Raw genomic sequence first — 20,413 nt, 5'->3', positions numbered from 1 at the left:
TAAGAACACTAGTTTAAGTATCAATTTTATAGTTGTGGTGCAGTAGTTAACTCCAAACCCTTTCCACTTTAAAAATGCTAACTTCAAAATAAAATCCTGCAAGATTATGAAATTTTATGCATTGTGTTTTTTTTTCTTATGGGTTGAAAATCCAAGTTTAGTGTGCATATATTTTCATTTTCCCTTTTTGCAACACGATGTCGTTTAGTATAAAATATGGAAACGCAGTCGTTTCGAGACGTGCTCTGTTCTTTGTTTTGTTTTGGTCATTTTATAAAAATCATGTGACCATCTTCAATAATATCTCTGGTAGTTTTCTTTCCTGGATCAATTGATCGAGGTGAGGGCGTGTTACAATGATAACTTTCACGCTTTTGTAGAGGTAGAAACATTAAACAAGCGATGATGGTCTTCAACGTTGGCAGGTGTTTTTCTTTTTGGATAAATTTTTGCGAACATGGACTTACAAAAGAACTAGTGTGTGTATATTTATACTTTGAAGTGTAAATAGGCTAATTAGGCAAATACGCATTTGACAACGTGTTATGTATCATGGAAACCTAATCAATTGTGCAAAACTTCGAAAGCAAAAAAAAAAAAGAAAATTGAGAGATAGGGGACAGATGAAAAATCATGTGCTATTTGGGAGGTGGAGATTGGTCGGGTCCGTGATATATGATTGATCTTCTTTGTTGCATTCAAGAGACGAAGAAGCCTCTCTCTTCATCTCTTCTCTTACAATGGTCCTGCCTCATTCAAGTCAGACAACCGACTACTCAATTACTCATCATCATCCATATATACACAATTAGAAACAAACAAACAAATACTGAATTTTCCTAACCCAATTGTGATATGGTTATGAAATGAATTGTAAAAAAAGGTTCCATATAGACGTTTTTATTATACCAATATATATATATATATATATACATATATTGGTTATCAAATCTTTATCATTAAAAGTCAGACTAATTAATAAAAATGTCTGTTAGCCGCATGTACTTACTAAACTAATTCTTAATCTAAAATACAATAATTTACATTATTCATTAACAAATGTGATCTGAAAACCTCTGCAAATACAACAGAGTTAAAATATCACCAACCTTAACCACACTATTGACTATTGTATTAGATCTTTCGGATCTTTTAATCCAGAATTTATAATTAGGTGGTAGTGTTGTACGATTCATCTATATGTCAATATCAAAATTTAAACTTCGTGATGTGATTTATATCTTAATCACATGTAATTTAATTTTTTTTTTATTATTGTATATTTATATTCGTCAAAAAGTGAGCTCCCTTTTTTTTGCTTTATATTAAAAAAAAAAAGAAAACAAACAAAAATTAAAAATTTGTCTTTTCTTAGTATCTTTTTTTCTTCTTCTTCTGAGCTTCACAAAAATGGCGACTGTTTCTGAACCTGAAGAAGAGAGATTGAGAACGAGAAGCTTCGTCGAGGAAGAAGAAGAAGAGCATGAATTGAAGAAGCTAGCCAAGTCATTTCTAGGTTTAAGCTTCTCAGTAATGCTAGCTCATCTCCCAAACGACGCAATCTCACTCGTCCCTAAACTAACATCCGAAGTCAAAGAGCTTAAACGGCGGCTCACGACGGCGGAGGAACAAGTCCGTCAGATGAAATCACGGCGCGTGGAGGACTCGAAAGCCAACGCGCGTGTCGTCGACATCTTCGCTAGTCACAGGAACGCGTGGCAAGAAGAGGAGAAACGTTTGTTGAATCGGATTCACGAGATGGAAGAAGAGAGGGAAGAGTTTATGAATAGGGTTAACGAATTGGAGAGGGAAGTGAGTGAGAGAGATGAGATGATTGGGTTTATGTCTAGAAGAGGGCTTGAGGAAGATGATGATGATGATGAAGGACAAGGAGGAGGAGGAGATGAGTCTATTGAACGTTACGGTGTGGATCACCTCACTGTATCTTCATCATTACCTAATGGTTATGGGATTAGTCCAAGTTCCAATTTTAACCCTTTCCAGGTTTTTAAAATTTTTTGAGCTTTCTTGATTTTGAAATTCATGGTTTGAGAGTGAAGGATGTGTTTTGATATTAGGGTTTTTGTAGGATGTACAGTATGAATCTTTGGAATCTGTGTACCGTATGAAACATTTTGTGCCAAGGTAGGTAAATTAGAGATCTTTTTGGAATTGAGATTGTGTGATGTGATGATCAGTAATGTTTAGCCTTTGTCTTTGATTATACAGAAGGGAATCACCATGGAAGATAGATAGTGAAGCGACGGGTGTATCTGCGAAATTGAGGTTACTTGAAGAGGAATTAGTAAATCTTGAGAAAGTTTGTCGTAGTGACATTTCGAAAGTTCCGTCTTTGTTGAGAAAACAGGCTAAGAGGTATCAAGCTCTTTCTGGGAAGATTGATGATCTATGCAGAAGAATGGTTTGGTCTCTAGCCTATTTTTCACATACACATGGTTGTGTTTTAGTTACTGAAGAGCTAAAAAGGGTTTTACTGTTTACTGTTTACAGCAGAGTAGTGATCCGTGTGATGCAACGTTAGGACCCGAGTTCAGGACGCAAAGACAAACGGAGTTTCTGCTCGAGTGTTTAAGACTTCAGCAGCGGGCATCGGAGACAGGGCAGAAGCTAGTTTCATTGCAGACGGAAATCACAAGGAGTAATCAAGGTGATCATCTAAACCAAGCCAAGATGAATACAGGAAGGACGCTTGATTTGATCAAGAACAATTTAAAAGAAGTTCAGAGAAACTTGGAGATTTGGCTGGCTAGGATCGTTGGTGATCTCGAAGGCATACTCGCTAGGGATGGGGCTTCGCGCGTTAGGGAATTCTACGTTGCTCGATACCCTTTTGTTCAGTAGAATTTAAGGCTAACTCGCCATTTTTTTGTTTCTTCTGTCTTAGTGTTATTATGTGCGTCTCTGTAAGACTGCATCTTTGGTTAACCTGTAAAAGATCAGTGTAGAAGCCTAGATTTGATCTGATAAATAAACAAATTGTATGACGCAATGAATTTTATAGTGAAGATTAGAATCTCTCAAGTCATAAAAAATAATGTTCACATGTACACAAATGCATTATTGTTTTGTTGGAATATGATGTATATTTAATCAAGATAGTGAAAACAGAATGATCTGGTTTTCACATGACGTCGAATTAGATCTGAACAGAGTATCTTCTGACTAGAGAGACATGTAAATCTCTAAAAAACTTACAGCATTTCAATGGCAGATAAACAGAGACAATGTATCAAATCTATACCAAAAAGTAAAATGGGATCTAATATATCATCCATTGGCCCTGTTTCTGGTCTGACTTTATGAGCTGGAAGGAGAAGATAAGGGTTCATGATCATAACCTAGACGGATTCTGGTCGGCAGAGGTCTAGCTATCAGTCCTTCAGTGACCCAACCCACTGATTCGCTGTCTTCTTTGGCGTGTTCAAACTCTCGTCGCACATAATCCAAAGAAATGTGAAGGCGACCGCCCGGTTTGCAGTCTGAGTAAGTGCTTGCTGGTTCTATCCCAGCATTCTTCTCTAGCCAGTAAAGATAGTTTACTTGAAACAACGATCTGAGCATGTCTTGTGGCGACGAGCTCTCCTTGAGCATCACCTGACAATTAGAAGAGGAAATGAAATGGTCAGAGATTTAGCCCGGATAATAGTGATGAAAACGTCTATTATTGCTTACACAGAATCTGCCTCTATGTTCTGTAAGGATGTAGCCTTCATCACGATACAGATCAAACAGTGCTATTGCTTCTTCCTTGTTGTGGATAACATCGCTGAGCTTTGATCCTAGTTGAAGCCGTTCCTCTATGTCTGAGGCTGCTGCTTTTGCTTCTGAGGATAAGACAAAATCTTGCAGCTAAAAGATAAAGCAGATAATGAGAATCAGGCTATCCAGCATTGTCTTTAATAAGGAGAATGACATTTTCACCTTTTGTGGAGATTTTATGTTTAAAAACCGAACAGCTGGGAAGAGTGGTTCTTCATCATTGACCTCCTTAATCAGAGGAGCTTGGCCGCTGATAAGATACTCACTAAAAACCAAACCTGCATAAGTAAATAGAGAAATGTTACTCCTGTTTTTTCAAAAGAATTTGATGAATATCAAACGAACTGGGCAGTTACAGGAGAGGCATTTACTTGCACGATAAGGGTTTAGAGTCCGTAGCTGAATGCACTGGTAAGATTTGAGATTGGTATACATATGGATTGCTGTCACAACTCCGAACGAAGCAAGGGCAAGACTTGTAGAAGTTCCTATGCAATTGGCAACCACTATTCCGAGCAGGATACCCATTGACTTACTCACCATTCCTTGAGCTTCACCCTTGGCAATTACCTACGAAACAAGCTTAGCAGTTTCAATAACATATAGATAAGTGATAAAGACTTGAAGAAAAAGGCCATAATAAAATTACTAGACCTCAGCAAAGTTCCTTTGAGAAGCAAAGCCAGCATTAAAGCAACTTCTAGTAGCAGCCTGCAGACAAGTAAAAGTTTAATACACAATACTGCACTGAGCTATGCAAATAAAACTTTCAGGGACGAGCAGAGAACCTGGATTAGTGCAGCAGCAGATCGGCCAGCACCAGCAGCAGCACCAATCATGACAAAGGACTGAGGGAAGAATGGCGTCAGCATCTCCATACCATAAGCAGCATTTTCAAGAAGATCAGCAAATAGCCTCCATCCTTTGGGATGAACATCGAAATGTCGTCCATATTTCGATAGCATTATCTTACTAAGATACCCAATTCCATCTTTAAGAACCCAATTGATAGCTGCAGCTGTAGGAATAGCTCCTTTACCTAACCCAACTGCATAAAGCAAAGACTACCAAAAACAAACCCCAATAAAAAAAATGATCACCAAAGTACTCGTGGTAATGCCTAAGTGAGATTGATAAGCTCAGTTCTCATACCTGAGTGGCAAGAACACCGCTGATTTGACTAGCAATACCTTGAACACCTCTCCAGAGAGAGTAATCAAGATAATCAGAGGTTACACTATTGGGGAAACCTTCAGGAAGAAGGAACTGAGTCAGAAGGTTTCTACATTGAGCTAGAAGATTCTCAGGTGTTAGGGAAGATGATAACTCGAAAGGTGATTCTTCAGAAACGAACTCATCTTTGACGAAATTAGGAACAAGTCTCTTCCTTTTACTTCCTCTCACTTCCCAAACCGTCTCTTTCTCAGTGTTATCGTCACTATCCGATTTCTCAGCTTTAGCTATGGCGGATGCAGCTGATAACCAAGACAATACCAATACAAGAAAGCAGAGAAACCTCAAATTGAAAGAAGAAGAACCATCAGAGTTATCGCCGGCGCCACCACCGTTAAACCACCAACCTCCGTCTCCGCCACCGTCACTTCCATTATCATTGTTCCAGTCACTTCCACCGATATCTCCACTAAACAGTGACGCAAAGCAACATCTCCTCCCGAGAGGTTGTTTACTGAAGTTATCATTCACAACAGCGACCAATCGAACGCATCGGGAAAAAGAAGGAACCGGTTGTTGCCGGAGTACTTGCCGTGAGAGAAATAAACTCTGCCGGGAAGTAACATCACTCCACCGCCGTGAAGCGACGACTGAAGCGTCGCCAGAGATTAGATAAGAACAACTCATCTCCTTCTTCCTCTTCCTCCTCAAAGTCTTCAACTTTAATTTAAAAATCCAATTTTTATAACAAAAAACAGTTTTTTTTTTAATTTAATATATAAATTAGGGTTCTTGGTTTAGGGGTTTGAAAGGATCGTCAATGGCTAAAGAGATAGAGAATTTATGGAGAGAAGTGAGAGAACTAAGCTTAGGAACTAAAATCGATCGTCTTAATTTACCACCGTCTCCGGTGAAGTTTCTAAGAGACTACGTGTCTCAGAGCAAGCCTTGTGTAATCTCCAACGCTATTACTCATTGGCCGGCTTTAAAACTCTGGTCGGATCCGGCCTACCTCTCTGAAGCTTTGTCGAATGATCTTGTTTCATTACATCTTACTCCTAACGGCTCCGCCGACGCCGTCACTCCTGTCGGAGATAGAGATGGTCTCTGTTTCGCTTCGGCTCATGTGGAGAAAGTTCTGTTCCCGGAGGCTCTCCGGGCTGTTGGGTCGTCGTGTAAGGGTAAAAAGGTTGGGTATTTACAACAGCAGAATGATTGTTTTAGAACGGAGTATTCAACTGTTGGTTTAGACTGTGACGGAGATATCTCGTGGGCTACGGAGGCGTTTGGTTGTTCGCCGGAAGCTGTGAACCTTTGGATTGGTACTGAACACTCTGTGACGTCTTTCCATAAAGATCACTACGAGAATCTATACGCAGTTGTTTCAGGGGAGAAACATTTCCTTCTCCTTCCTCCGACTGATGTGCATCGCCTCTATATCGAACAGTATCCAGCAGCTAATTACTCTTACCATCGAGTCTGTGAGATTCTCATATCAAGTTTTAATGAGTTTTGTTTCTGTTGAGTGATGTTAAATGAGATTAAGTTTGAATCTTTGTAGGATACTGAAGCGTTCAAGCTTGAGGTTGGGGAGCCGATGAGGCATGTGCCCTGGTGTAGTGTGGATCCATACCCTTCACAAGAGAAAGAAGCAAGTGAGAGATTGAAATATCCGTTGTTTTTCAATGGCCCAAAGCCGTTTCATTGTACTGTTAAGGCTGGCGAGATTCTTTACCTGTAAGAATCTAGACCCCTTTGCTCCAAGTTGAGATTTCTCAGAACAAATTTTCCTCAACTTAGGTTGCTAAAGTTCAATCACTAATGTATCTAGGTCAGTCTTACTTATAGCTTTGTAAGAAACAAAGATTAGAAATCGGTGATAGGCTACACAATGGGATTTTTCTGTCATGATTGACTCATAACTGATCTGAATTATTGCAGGCCAAGCATGTGGTTTCACCATGTTAGTCAAACCCCAGGAGATGGTGGCTATACCATTGCAGTGAACTATTGTAAGAGTTTTGGTTTAGCGTCCATCCTCTGTTTGTCTTCAGGTGGCAAACGAGTTTTTATCGGCTCTCCTTGCCTCTAATAAGCTATGTATGCATCTAATTTGCAGGGTATGATATGCAGTTCGACATCAAGTATGCTTACTTCAACTTTTTGCAATCTTTATCATACAAGTCATCTTCACTCAATCCAGTTCTGTCTTGGAGAGAAGACGAAGATTGGGAATCCAGTGATGCAGAGTTATGAAGAGATAAAACAACATTTTGTTCCTGAGTTCAAGTTTTTATCGGTCAGAGTAAAAAGCTCAGAGAAGATCTTAACTTTACATTATGTAATCTTAGGACTAAGGAGATATTGTCTGTATGCTGTTTATCTTATTACTTGTCATGTACAATGGTGCTTTCTCCACTATTTCTTGAGTTTTGTCTCCCAGAGATTATAAAGAACCATAAAATGATAGAAAAGCACTTAAAAATGCTTTCAATTGTATCTCTTTTGTTGATGAGTTAATTTTTTCTCAGATTGTTCCCTGAATTAATGGTGTATCTCTGAAGCCATCATCTATATAGACGCTCCTGTGGCTGTGTTTGGTTTGGTATGCTCTTCAGATAACAACTCATTCTCAGGAGTCTCAAACAAAACTTTGAAACCGCAAAGCTTCAAGCAGATCCCATTCCCCAAAACCCTGAACCCCCGTTAAGAGAATCGAACTCCTTGTTGCTTTACTTCCGATATTTTTGGTTTACTGGATTGTCTTTCTCCGCCTGGAACCGAAGATCTATTCTTTTCTCTGGACCAGGAATCAACTGACACATGTGATCGCTGTTTGGTCTTATGAGCTGCAATACACATTATGAAACCTGGTATAGGATGCTGTTTCTCAACCGTCTTTATTGATGTGTGTAATTGTGTATCATATGGACGCCTGGACATCGCCAGTCACATACTGAATAGATCCCCTACAGAGGCTTCCATTCCTCGGCGATTGTTATCATCAGCTGTATTGCAATGGATGATTACCAAAATGCCACTTCTCTCTTTGTTGCTATGTTGAACACCGTAATGTGATGTATTTTAAAAGCACGTGTCATGATGATTGCAGATTTAACACCAGGGAAGCAAGTTTACTGCCTATGCCACAACTTGGGTTTATTGGAAAAGATTTTGCATTTTCTTGCACTTATGTTGGTAATTGGGCTAGAATTTTGCAGCAAGTGCCTGTGAATGCCACAAAACTCGTGTTTAAATCAAATGGTTTGGTACAAAGTGTGCTGGTTGATATGTACGAGAAGTATAGGCTGGTGATGATTGCAGAGAAGGTATTCAGAGCTATGGAGGGTCAGAGAAGTCTTAGCTGCTGGAGCCTATGGTTACGAGTTATATGCAGAGTGGGTTTGGCATTGAGGACATTAATGTGTATACGCATATATAGACTGTTTAAAAAAAATTAATAGTCACTCTCTTGTCGGCAAAACGTCAGGAAAACATCGGAGCACCCAAGTAATTTCAAGAAGCCAGACAGACTTTTTGTTCAATCAGCGGATTTTGGTGAAGATATGGGAGGCTTTGTGAATAGATGTCCTACTGGTTTGTTTTTATGGTCCCTGTAGATCAAGGGTTCAGCTTCCTTGGAGGTGATTGGAATGACACCCGTTGCTGCTGCTGCTTTCTTTTCTTTGTATGATGCCCAGGTGACACTGTAAAGACCTGCTATGATTGCACATCCGCCTAAAATGCTATAAGAGAGAAGGAGAAAAAACCAGAGTTCGTTAGCAACTTCAGACGCATCCCGTTGATGGCTGAGAATAACCATAAGAGATAAAAAGAGAGAGAGTTTTAAACCTCCCCAAGTATATCGGGCTTCCAAGGAAGATTCTGGACAAGAAAGCTGAGGCTGCAGGTTGAAGAGGATTATATAAAGCAACCAAAGAAGGACCCAAGATTTTATTTGACCACGTCAAGAGACCATAGTTGAGTGCAGACGCGATTACTCCCTGCAGAGAGGTAGTAGCAGAGTTGCTCAGTTGGAGAAATCTAGTGACTGAAAGACTATACAACAAACATACGGTGTGAGGAACTTACTGCGTAGACAACTGCAAAGAACTCGGATCTTGTGAGACTCCAGTTCGTCGACTCATTAGTCATGAAAAAAGCAGATGTCACCATAAACATGGTGCCAAAGAAATACGAGTATGCTGTGACTGAAAGATTCGCCGGATACTTCTTCAAAACCGGAGCCTGATCATAAGTATACAATGCAAGGTCAGTCCAAAGATAACTGAAACTGAAGTGTTTAGATCATCTGGAAGCAAAATGACATGCCTGAATAGCAAGAAATGCAGCCATGCAGGTGCAATTCCCAATCAAACACAAAACTCCCAAATTCCATCTCCCAAGTCCATTGAAAAAGCCAGACATGAAGTGTCCAGATGTTGTTTCAGGGTGTATTGTTTCACCATGACCCAAGACGTCGGCCTCTGTTTCCCCAATCAAAGCTGGTCCGCGAAACAAAACCATCAGAACCGCCCCAGCGACACAAATCAATGTACCTCCTACCTTAGCTTGACCTTCTAGTTTGAATAAATTCAGTCTCTCTGTTCTGCAGCAACACACAAAATTAGAAAAGAGAAGACATTGATTGATTCTTTAGTTTTGCAAGAGTCAGAGAAGTTAAGACAGAGACTGGATGGAGCCTTTACCCCATAATGAGAGCCAAGATGAAAGTAAAAACAGGGATCGACGGCTGAATGGCTGCAGCATAAGTTGGATTGGTGTAATTGAGACCAATGAGGAACAAAAGCTGATTGCCAAATATCCTAAATCACACAAAAACACAACATGTTTTGATGATTACACACAGTCAAGGAGATTAAAAGAGATTTAGAATCTGACGTACCCAGTTAAGCCGAGGAAGAAGAAAGCTAAAAGTAATGGACGATTCAAAGGAGGTCTAGTCCTTTTGTCACGGAAATAAGCAAGAGGGGCAAGGATAGAGAGAGCAATGAGATCACGAAAGACGCAGAAGACGAGTTGGCTCACGCCGACGTTGAGAGCCACTTTGGTAATGACGTGATACCCTCCGTTAAACAATTGCACACCGATCATCGCCACATGTGCCTTCCACGCATCTTTCTCCACGGCATTCTCCATCGGCCGGTTTCTTTTTTTCCGACGATTCCTGTTCCCGGAGAAAGAGATGAAAGCCAGGGTGAGGAGTGGGTAAAGGGAACTAAAATCTTGAAATTGATTGCTTGATTAGCACTTCTGTCAAAACGTGTTTTTGGATCGAACAAGACAGAGGAACAACAAATGATGACATCATGCTTCGGACACAAGCATGCATTGCGATTGATCCTATTTACCCGCCATTACATGATAACAATTTTTTTCTTAAATTTTCAATTGCAAAAGTATATTTAGAACCAAAAATAAAATATAGCATGCTAGAAATTCTTGATCGGGTTCAGTTTTTGATCGGTTCCCCATTAAGATATCTGAACTGACTCGGAACCAAACCGAAACTACTCGGTCCTAAGTTCCTCTACCCTAAAGACCAAGATTCGATCGGTTCCTATCTGAACTCTAACTGAATACCCGAATTCCCATGCCTAACTAATTATACTGATTTTAAAGATCATTTATAAATCACTCTTTCTATGAAAAAACTTTTTGAATCCTCAATTAGTTGATTGATTAAGTTTTCTTACTACATAGACTATGTTTGTTAAAGAGATTCTCAAAAACAAATGAAATAGGGATTCAACAACAAATCAAAAACCGTAATAAAACATCAAATTTTCTCCTTGGAGTTTTTATGTCAATATATGATTTTATTTCCTTGATATGATGATGATATTCTTTTCATTCTAGTTTTAGCTAGATTAAGTGGGGTTACTGGTTTGAGATTTGAATAGAGTTTTAAAGCTTAGTGTTATATTAGTTTATGATTTGTAAAAAGTCATTTAAAATCTTAATAAATTTTTGTTATTCAATTAAAACAAAATACTCTAGAATTATTAATAAAATCAATTATTGTGTTATTGGTTCATGATCTTATATCTTTTCTTCATAAAATAAAGTCATGCAAAGTATCACAAAAATATAAAGATTATTTGGAATACTTTACAATATTTTATAATATTAATCAGCAAAACTATAGAACACTCTCAATGCGTAAAAATCTTTTACTTATTTATTTTGTTGAAGTTTCAAAATTCTTTATAATTTTTAACGAAATTGATAAATATGCTACTTTGATTTTAATATATATATATATATATATATATATATATATAATTTTCTTGATATTTATTTTTTGTAATCTTAAATTTGATTATAGAGAAAAAAAAACGTAAAGCTTGCAAGTCATATGATGTATGAGTTAAGATAGACGCTCTAGGTAATATGGCGCTCTGTGATTTAGATTATTGGATTTGTCTCAAGCTTCGGCCGACATTGATGTGTTGGGCTTGGGCATCTTTAATTTAAAGGTTTTGGATAGCATATATCTCGAAAGAAAATACTTTTAAGAAAACTTATTAACTTCATTCAGTCACCATCGTACCATATATATACACATATAAGGATATAACACCAAAACCAGACCTTGTGTTTATCCTAAGTATATAGAGAATATACGACATAACCTTCTGGAACTTACTAAACCGACTCAACCGTCTGCAAAAGAGTCTTCGTATTTTTTTTTGTCTTTCTAATGGTCATGGTCTTTAAGAGTGTTGCTCTGGTTTATTCAGTCTTTGAAGAAGTTTCGTCGTATTACGTACTGTTACAACTTGGTATGAATTTGTTTGACAATTTCTCATCGTTAACATTTTCCTTTTGTTTGTTTCAAATGTTGCATCATCATCATCTATTGCCTTGGAGATTCTATGACGTACTCTTCTTGTCTTTATATTTTTGTTATTAAAAAAAAAAAGTTTCCTTGTTAAATAAATTATAAAAAATACTTGGCGTATATTTATAAAACTTTTCAAAAAAAGATAAAAAAACAAAAAAAGGAAAGTCACAAACCATCCCCTACTTCACGTTAATACACTAGTCAAGAAAATAAATTTATTTATTGCATGCATGGGAACTTCATGATCTCAGAAACACACAAACTGAAGAAACTCAAGCACATGTCTTCTTGCGCCTCTTTCTTCTGCCTCTTTCCTTTTCTCCTTCGTCTTACATTTGCCTATTCCTTATCTCCTACTTCGGCACCAGCTCAAATTCCTAATTACTTAAACCATTCTTGTCCAAACACTAGTATAACTTATTCGAGAAACATGACTTACTTCACCAATCTCAAAACCCTTTTGTCCTCTCTCTCTTCCCGGAATGCTTCATACAGTACGGGATTCCAAACTGCCACGGTGGGACAAGCCCTCGACCAGGTCACGGGACTATTCCTTTGTCGCGGAGACGTTTCGCAAGAAGTTTGCCGTAACTGCGTAGCCTTTTCAGTCAACGAGACATTACATAGGTGCCCGTATAAAAGAGAAGCCGTGCTCTATTACGATGAGTGTATGCTCAGATACTCTCACCGGAATATTCTCTCAACCGTTACATACAATGGCAATTTTAGCATGTTGAACGGCGTTAATATTTCATCAACTAATCAAAATGATCAAGTACACCAGTTCAGGGATTTTGTGTGGATCACGTTGAAAAAAGCTGCCATTGACGCAGCGAATAGTTCTAGAAAGTTTTGTACGAGACGAAAGGCCATCGCATCCAAGACTTTGTACTTGCTTGTTCAGTGCACTCCTGATATTACAACACAAGACTGTTTCCACTGCCTACAAAAGTCCATCAATGGAATGCTTCTTTACAGAATTGGAGGAAGATTTCTTTACCCTAGTTGTAATTCAAGGTACGAGCTTTACTCGTTCTACAATGAAGCCGCCAATAGAGCACCACCAGCATCGATTTCATGTCGTGGTAACATTAATTTATCCTCTTTTGAGTACATATTTTAAGTGCAATTAAACTTGTTTCTGACACATTCAAGAGTTGCTAAAACAGTGGTGCTCCGTTTCTATTTCTGTGAATGCAGGAAAAGGTAGAAACACCTATGTCATAATCATCGCTGTTGTTGTTGTTCCAATCATTGCTCTTTTTCTTCTGTCCGTAGCTGTTTTTAGTTTCCGGGCTAAGAAAACAAGGACGACTTATGAGAGGGAACCATCTACTCAAGGTAAAGACACCAATGATAAATAAACTGTAACCTTTTTTCTTTTTTCTTTTTTTTTTTGTTCACGTAGAATGTTCTATGTGTTACTCTATTCTAATTGAGTTGTCAGAATGGTTTTTACAGAAAGGGATACTATTACCAGTGCGGGCTCACTTCAGTTTGATTTTAAGGATATTGAGGCAGCAACAAATAAGTTTTGTGAGACTAACAAACTTGGTCAAGGTGGATTCGGTGAAGTTTACAAGTTATTACCATTGTCCGATCTTAGGCCACAAACGAAGAAAACAATGAGTTGCTTTCAAAATATATACATATATTAAACGCTTAACAAAATTTGTTAAAAAAATGTGTTGAGAAAAAACAAGTTTTAAACATGATATTTGTCACAATGCATTACTATTGAGATATATGGGATTATGTGAACTTCTACAAAATTGCATTTAAGTAGTACACCTTTTTCATGATCTTATGCATCCAATTTGCAAACCTAGTCTTAAAAAATAAATTATTATTGTAGGGTATATTTCCTAGTCGAGTACATGTTGCAGTGAAGAGGTTATCCAAGACATCCGGACAAGGTGAAAGGGAGTTCGCAAACGAAGTTGTTGTTGTGGCAAAGCTTCAACATAGAAATTTGGTAAGACTGCTAGGGTTTTGTTTGGAAAGAGATGAGAGGATACTTGTCTATGAGTTTGTGCCCAACAAAAGCCTCGACTACTTCATTTTTGGTCAGTGAAGTTAAGATATATTTTTTCAAAATTGCATGTCACTTTTTTTGTAACATGGTAAATATGCGTGCGCAGACCCTACAATGCAAAACCAGTTGGACTGGTCTAGACGATACAAAATCATTGGAGGAATTGCTAGAGGGATTCTTTATCTTCATCAAGATTCACGACTCACAATTATACATCGTGATCTCAAAAGCAAGTAATATCCTCCTAGATGCTGATATGAACCCAAAGATCGCCGACTTTGGAATGGCGAGAATTTTTGGAATGGACCAAACGGAAGCCAATACGAGGAGAGTGGTTGGAACATAGTAAGTTTTCCATATATTAGCTTAAGACATGTAACATGCTTGCTTCTATTTTAAAGCTTTGAGTTTTGTCATAGTGGCTATATGTCTCCCGAATATGCAATGTATGGCCAGTTCTCCATGAAATCAGATGTTTATAGCTTCGGGGTCTTAGTTCTTGAAATTATAAGTGGGAAAAAGAACAGCAATCTCTATCAAATAGATACTGGTTCTGGAAATTTGGTTACATATGTGAGTATATAGCCTTAATTTTCCAATCTTTATTTTATTATTTTGCTTTATTCAAGAGTGTGACAAAAGTTCTAATTACTAAATTTTTCACAAGACTTGGAGACTATGGAGCAATGGGTCATCATTAGAGCTCGTGGATCCATCGTTTCATGATAACTATCGAATAAACGAAGTTTCAAGATGCATCCATATCGCTTTACTATGTGTTCAAGAAGAAGCTGAAGATCGTCCAACCATGTCAGCTGTTGTCCAGATGCTCACTAGTACCTCAATTGCTCTCGCTGTACCTCAACCACCAGGTTTTTTCTTCCGGAGTAGACTTGAACAAGCAGGACTAGTGGATCTATCTATCAATACGTCTGCTCTCTGCTCCGTCGATGATGGTTCCATTACTCAAGTAACTCCTCGTTGAAGACAAATTTATTTATATAAGTCATATATAAGTTGTGATATATATAATTTATTATTTCCTGGGATATGTCGAAGAGTATATGTATGTGATTTCAAAGAAAAAACGAATTAACAAAAAAAAAAAAAAAGGTTGCATTGTATCACCGTTAGAAACACCAAAGAGGTTCGTCTTTTCCTTCTCCTTCATAAGAGCAATCCTCTTAGAACCTAATATAGAGTACAAAAAAACAAAGTATAATGAGAGAAGATTTAATCTGTTATACCAAAAATCAAGAAGGAAGAGCAAATAAAGTACCTCGGGTGGTGCATCTTCTTCGTTTTACCGGAACAACAAGTCTAACTTCAAAGGCCATTCCTCTCACGTTACATCCATCTAGTTTTAGCGCCTTCTCTACACATCCTTCTCCTAAAATAAAAACGCGAGCATATCTATAAAATTCAACAGAGACGGAAGTCTTAAGTTAGAATTTCAATAACTTGATAGTTGAGGAAAAAAAACTTCACGAGTTGGATGAAGAAAGAAGCAACAAAATCTAGGGAGCGAGAAGGAGAAGCACAACTTTCTTGACCCCTTTACATGAAGAGAGATGCATACACAGCGCAGCGCAATCTTGATATCAATCTCAGGAAGGGAAGTGTCATATCCCGTAACGCTTATACTAATATATTACATACGTACGAGATAAATATTATTAACATGACACTTAAATGTTGAGATTGATTGCTTTATATATCGTCTCTTAGATTCTAGCTAGCTCTTCTGTCAAAATGTGTTAATGGATCGAACGAGACAGGGGAACAACAAATGTTGACATCATGCTTTGGACACAAGCATGCATTCCGATAGATCCTAATTACCCGCCATTCTTAATTTTGCATTACTATATAGAACCTAAATATAAGATCTAACATGGTTAAATTCCTAAAACAAACTATAATGATAAATTCGAGGAACGAATAAATATATAATTGAGTTTTCATATACTGTAGATACTTAAAAGCATTTTTTATTAATTTGGAAAATATTTTCTACAAAAATGTAAAAATTGAAGTAATTCATAATTACTAAAAATGATCCAAAACATTGGGTTATATACAAAAGTAAACCTTGTCCAAAATTTCTTGCAAAACTAACAATCTTGCTTATGTTATGTTCTTTTCCTTCCGTATTGTAATATTTTTGGTCTTTTCCGCTATCTCCGTCACAAATAAAAATTGTATAAACATAAAACTTAACATTTACCAAAAAAAAACAAAGAGGAGTCTTTATAAAATTGTCACGATCCATGTTTTTAGCAACGTTTTTTGACAAAGTTACAATTTATTTTAATTCAGATTTTCATAACTTGTGCATTTTGGATGATTATGCCCTTTCAACTGTTGCAAATTGATTGATTTTGGGGATTTTTGGATTGTTTACTCCAAATAGGATAACCTTAAGACCAAATATATTTAAAAAAACTGTGATAATTAAGCTTTTCTTTTAGTCAATTGTGTTAGCATTAGTCCTGGGCATCCGGGTACCTGAACCCGATCGGGTTTGGGTTTTCGGGTTTTCGGATTTTTGGGTATACACATATAGAACCCGATCGGATTATATATACTATCGGATCGGGTTCGGATCGGGTTATTTTGGGTTCGGGTTTAGTTCGGGTATATCCGAAACCCGATCGATTGTCGAAAATCCGAAGAACCCGATCGGATTGTCGAAAACCCGATCAAGTTTAAACACATAATGTGAATGACAAACACTTAACCTGAAATTTCACTCAATGTCAAAGGCTCAAAGCAAAAGAAAAAAAGAAATTCAAGTCTTCCAAAACATTTTAAAAACAATACTTAAGTTCAAATATTCCAACATAAAGAGAAAATCAACTTGAAATCTTCCAAAACAGCTTCTTTCAATTTGTGGTTCACTTCTCTTTTGCATCTTCCCTTTGGCATGTGAATAACTTAAGGTTCTTCTGATGATGTTTCAAACTCTGAAAAAAAACAATTAGAAGCATTGAGAGATAAGTTTATATTAACAATAAAAACTTTTAGATAGTAAGCATTTAGCAAGATAAGAAACAAACCTCTTTCAAGCTCATCCTCAAACTCAAAGTCAGCAAGAATCTGTGCATTTGTAAGCACAGTATCTTCAAACTTGAGGTCTTGCTTGAGCCATTGTTCTGTACACATCAAAATCTCAACCATATAGTGTTTGAGACAACTTCTATATGGGTTTATTAGTCTTCCACTAGTGCTAAAAGCACTTTCAGAAGCAACTGAAGACACCTGCATAGCAAATAAATCCCTAGCCATCTGAAATAAATCACTATTAACTTTCCACCAAGAGAGTACATCATACTCAATTCCCATCATCAAATCAGGATTCTTAATTTCTTCCCTAAGATAAGTATCTAATTCATTTATGTTTCTAACTCCAATCCTCTTAAGCAGCGTATCATACTTATGGTCCACTGGATGGTAGCCATCAAACTCATCCTCCATCGAGTCAAATACTCGGTCTGCTTGCCTCTCTTGCGTATTCTGAGTTGAGGACTGAGACTGAGAAAATTCCTCATTTGCTGATGTGTTGGATCTTGTAGAATACTCTTTATACATATCACGAAGGATATTCAGAACCGAATCATACAATGTCTTAGTTGTTACACTCTCTTCCCCATATAGCTCCTCAAAACACAAATTTCATACTGCATCTTCTTTCTCGGATCGAAAACACTGACAATAACTAACATCTTGTTGATGTTATGCAGGCCATCCCAGTACTTGTCGAATTTGTCAAACATATTCTTTGCATTTACTTTCACTTCATTATCAATATTATGACAAAGCAACCGAAGCTTCACTGCTATGTTAACTATCTTGCCATAACACTTAAATGCATTCATAGTAGTAGAGGCGGATACCACCAATGTCGCATGATAGAAAACATTTAGAAACTTAACTAACCTTTCAACTTTACGCCAATCATCTTTCTGAGGAGGTCCAATCCTTTTCACTTTATTTCCAGTCTCTAAAAAATGATCATTATACAACTTATCTTCAAACTCCATCCTATCAAATGCTCCTTTGAACTTTATTGCCCTAGTCAACATCAAAAATGTCGAATTCCATCTAGTGAAGACATCAAAAGGCAAACTTCCCTTTGAAAAATTACTAGAATCTACTCTCAACTGAAATGACTTCCTCCAATTTGGACCCGATCTAACATAAGAGATACCATTACAGATTGCAATCACACTTGAATCAATCTCAGTCATACTGTCATTCACTATCAAGTTAATGATATGCCCATCACATCTCATATGCATAAAGTCCCCATTAAGAACCAGAGAATCTTCACTAATTAAAGAGAAAGCAGACTGAAACTGACTCAAAGCACTAGAATTAGCGGTTGCATTATCCACAGTAATAGTAAACAGCCTTTCTATCCCCCATTCAGCTAGACATTTCAGCAGTGTATTGGCAATTGTTTTACCTCTGTGATCTTCAACATGCTTGAATCTTATAATTAGCTTCTTTAGACGCCAAATCTTATCAATATAGTGGGCAGTTATAACCATATAACTTGAAACTGTGAATAAAAAAACATTGATAATGATAAGCATCTTCTCTAATTGAGTAAAAACATTGATCAGAATATAAATAAATTTTGATAAAAAAAAAACAGTACCGGTTATAGAGGAAACCCATATATCAGTTGTTAGTGAGACTCTTTGCTTGGTACGTAATGAGAAACCATTTTTTAAGAGTAGCTTTCCTCTCAACAAACATCTATACTACATCTCTTCATGCTGTCCTTCTTGAATGCGGCTTGTATAAGTTTACCTAAGAAGAAAAAATCACTTAGAATCATGTATATTAAAACAAGTCGCATAATAAGATAGAAGCATCATCTTGTTGCAAAAGTGTTTAATTGTCATTCCTTCTACAAACGACAATGGTAACTCCCCTATCACAACCATTTCATTCAATGCTTCTCTAAAAATATGCTCAGGCAGTTTTCCAGATTGTAAATTCCCATCTTTATTAATAACTTGTTGACCTTCACTAGGATCTTGAGATTCTTCCCATGCCTTGTATGCCTTGCAGATTTTTAGATGATTCCACATTGTTTTTATCCCTGATTTTGTTGGACAACTCAACTCCTTTCCACAATAGTTGCAGATACCTTTGTCACGGTTGTCCTTCAATCTTGTGAAGTGTTGCCACACATTTAATCTTGGGTTGAGAATCTTCGGAGCCTTAGACTCAAGTTGGTCAGACTCAGAACCGCTGTTACGTGTCTGTTTCTTCTTGCTCCTTCGATTAGACTCAGGTGTTAGAAACTCTTCTTCTTCGTGTATATCTCTCTCGTCATCATCAAAATTTGGAGATGATGAATCCATCTGCAAATCATAAGTAACATTTTAAAAACTAGTTCAAATTAAAAGAAAACTCAGACCTAAACAAACTAAAATATAAATTATAACCAATTTAGCAACTATAACAAAACAGAGAGCTAACAAACTTCTACGAATCCGTATCAGAGAGTTAAACAAACAGAGAGCTAAACAAACTTCTAGGAAACAGAGAGTTAAACAACTGAAAGTACAAGTTACTTATATATAATCAATTCAAAACCAAACTGCTTCACATCAAAAGACAAACACTTCAAAATCAGAATCTCCAACCATTAAAACCTTCTAAGAATCACTCAAAACAAGAGCAAAGAACAAGAACATTCTTCTCTACTTGTAAGAAGATTAAGCGAAATATATTTTAGCAAATTAAAAGATTAATCGAAACAGAAGATGAAGAGTAAGAAGACGAACCTTTGATTTCCTCCGTGAAGTTTCAGATGGAGGAGAAAATGCGATGACTTGATTTTGTGTTTCCAGTTTGAAGATTTGGAGATAAAAACTGATTTTTTTTTTTCGGAAGATATGAAACCGAACAGTCTCCGATAAAAGAAAAGAGTAAAGATTTGGGGATCTTTAGTTTTTAGGGATTTAGTAATTTAGGGGTTTAGGGATTTAGAAAATATGTATATATGTATTTATATAAATATATGTATGTATGTATGTATATATGTTCAGGAATCAGGTTTTACTTCGGATTTGGGGTAATACTCGAACCCGATCGAGTATCCGATCCTTATATATATTACACCCGATCGAGTATTACATACTTCCCGAACCCGATCCGAATCCCCTACATTGGGTCGGGTTCGGTTTCAGGTCTATGGTAAAATGCCCAGGGCTAGTTAGCATTATGTAGCTTTTACAATTAAAAAAAAAAAGCAAAATAAATGTGAAACAGGCATTGGAAATGAAATTGTGTAATGGTGGAGGCAAGGAATCAAAAACCTCTGAAACAATGCATGTGAATCACTAGAGTATATTTACCAAATAAAATGAGTTGAAGTAAGACACAAGCTAGCTAATGAGTACTTTTGATAGAGTGTCTCGCAAGCGAAATGTATGCAGTATGCATATACACATGTAAAGTCTATACATAATATACAAGACTAAAGTCATTTATTACCTCGAAAAACTCATATATCAAACAAATTTGTTTTAACCACA

At 37.0% G+C, this 20,413-nt stretch overlaps 5 protein-coding genes across 7 annotated transcripts; 3 read left to right on the top strand and 2 right to left on the bottom strand.

Annotated features, from left to right (window-relative positions):
* Positions 1,342–2,998, top strand: LOC104790825. 2 transcript variants are annotated; one of them, XM_010516612.2, is made up of 4 exons: positions 1,342–2,004; positions 2,099–2,145; positions 2,230–2,422; positions 2,512–2,998. In XM_010516612.2, exons 1-4 carry the CDS (start codon positions 1,411–1,413, stop codon positions 2,860–2,862), a joined length of 1,185 nt encoding a protein of 394 aa, XP_010514914.1. In that variant the 5' UTR covers positions 1,342–1,410; the 3' UTR covers positions 2,863–2,998. The 2 variants fall into 2 exon arrangements, with proteins under 2 accessions (XP_010514914.1, XP_010514912.1); XM_010516610.2 differs by having other exon boundaries at positions 1,346–2,004; positions 2,090–2,145.
* On the bottom strand, positions 3,067–5,640 carry LOC104790823 (protein root UVB sensitive 1, chloroplastic-like). The gene is made up of 7 exons (XM_010516608.2): positions 4,933–5,640; positions 4,569–4,844; positions 4,435–4,491; positions 4,152–4,350; positions 3,943–4,058; positions 3,694–3,870; positions 3,067–3,615 (listed from the first exon to the last, which is right to left on the bottom strand). The coding sequence occupies exons 1-7, from the start codon at positions 5,638–5,640 to the stop codon at positions 3,319–3,321; spliced, it is 1,830 nt and encodes a 609-aa protein (XP_010514910.1). The 3' UTR covers positions 3,067–3,318.
* LOC104790824 (jmjC domain-containing protein 7-like) lies at positions 5,635–7,452 on the top strand. Its single transcript, XM_010516609.2, has 4 exons — positions 5,635–6,430; positions 6,515–6,690; positions 6,895–6,965; positions 7,073–7,452. Exons 1-4 carry the CDS (start codon positions 5,774–5,776, stop codon positions 7,207–7,209), a joined length of 1,041 nt encoding a protein of 346 aa, XP_010514911.1. The 5' UTR covers positions 5,635–5,773; the 3' UTR covers positions 7,210–7,452.
* On the bottom strand, positions 8,167–10,313 carry LOC104790822 (WAT1-related protein At3g45870-like). Of its 2 annotated transcripts, none has more exons than XM_010516606.2 (6): positions 9,860–10,313; positions 9,663–9,779; positions 9,286–9,562; positions 9,046–9,201; positions 8,806–8,957; positions 8,167–8,699 (listed from the first exon to the last, which is right to left on the bottom strand). In XM_010516606.2, exons 1-6 carry the CDS (start codon positions 10,111–10,113, stop codon positions 8,495–8,497), a joined length of 1,161 nt encoding a protein of 386 aa, XP_010514908.1. In that variant the 5' UTR covers positions 10,114–10,313; the 3' UTR covers positions 8,167–8,494. The 2 variants fall into 2 exon arrangements, with proteins under 2 accessions (XP_010514908.1, XP_010514909.1); XM_010516607.1 differs by having other exon boundaries at positions 9,286–9,557; positions 9,860–10,139.
* LOC104698892 (cysteine-rich receptor-like protein kinase 4) lies at positions 12,102–14,968 on the top strand. The gene is given in 8 exon segments (XM_019246320.1): positions 12,102–12,906; positions 13,022–13,162; positions 13,283–13,402; positions 13,675–13,887; positions 13,963–14,081; positions 14,083–14,201; positions 14,276–14,429; positions 14,524–14,968. Coding segments are annotated over 8 exon segments (1,989 nt in total). The 3' UTR covers positions 14,842–14,968.

This window comes from Camelina sativa, chromosome 6 (genome assembly GCF_000633955.1).
Source record: "Camelina sativa cultivar DH55 chromosome 6, Cs, whole genome shotgun sequence".
Taxonomy (NCBI): domain Eukaryota; kingdom Viridiplantae; phylum Streptophyta; class Magnoliopsida; order Brassicales; family Brassicaceae; genus Camelina; species Camelina sativa.
The sequence above is the reverse complement of the archived record's forward strand: the minus strand, read 5'-3'. Positions and strand labels throughout refer to the sequence as shown.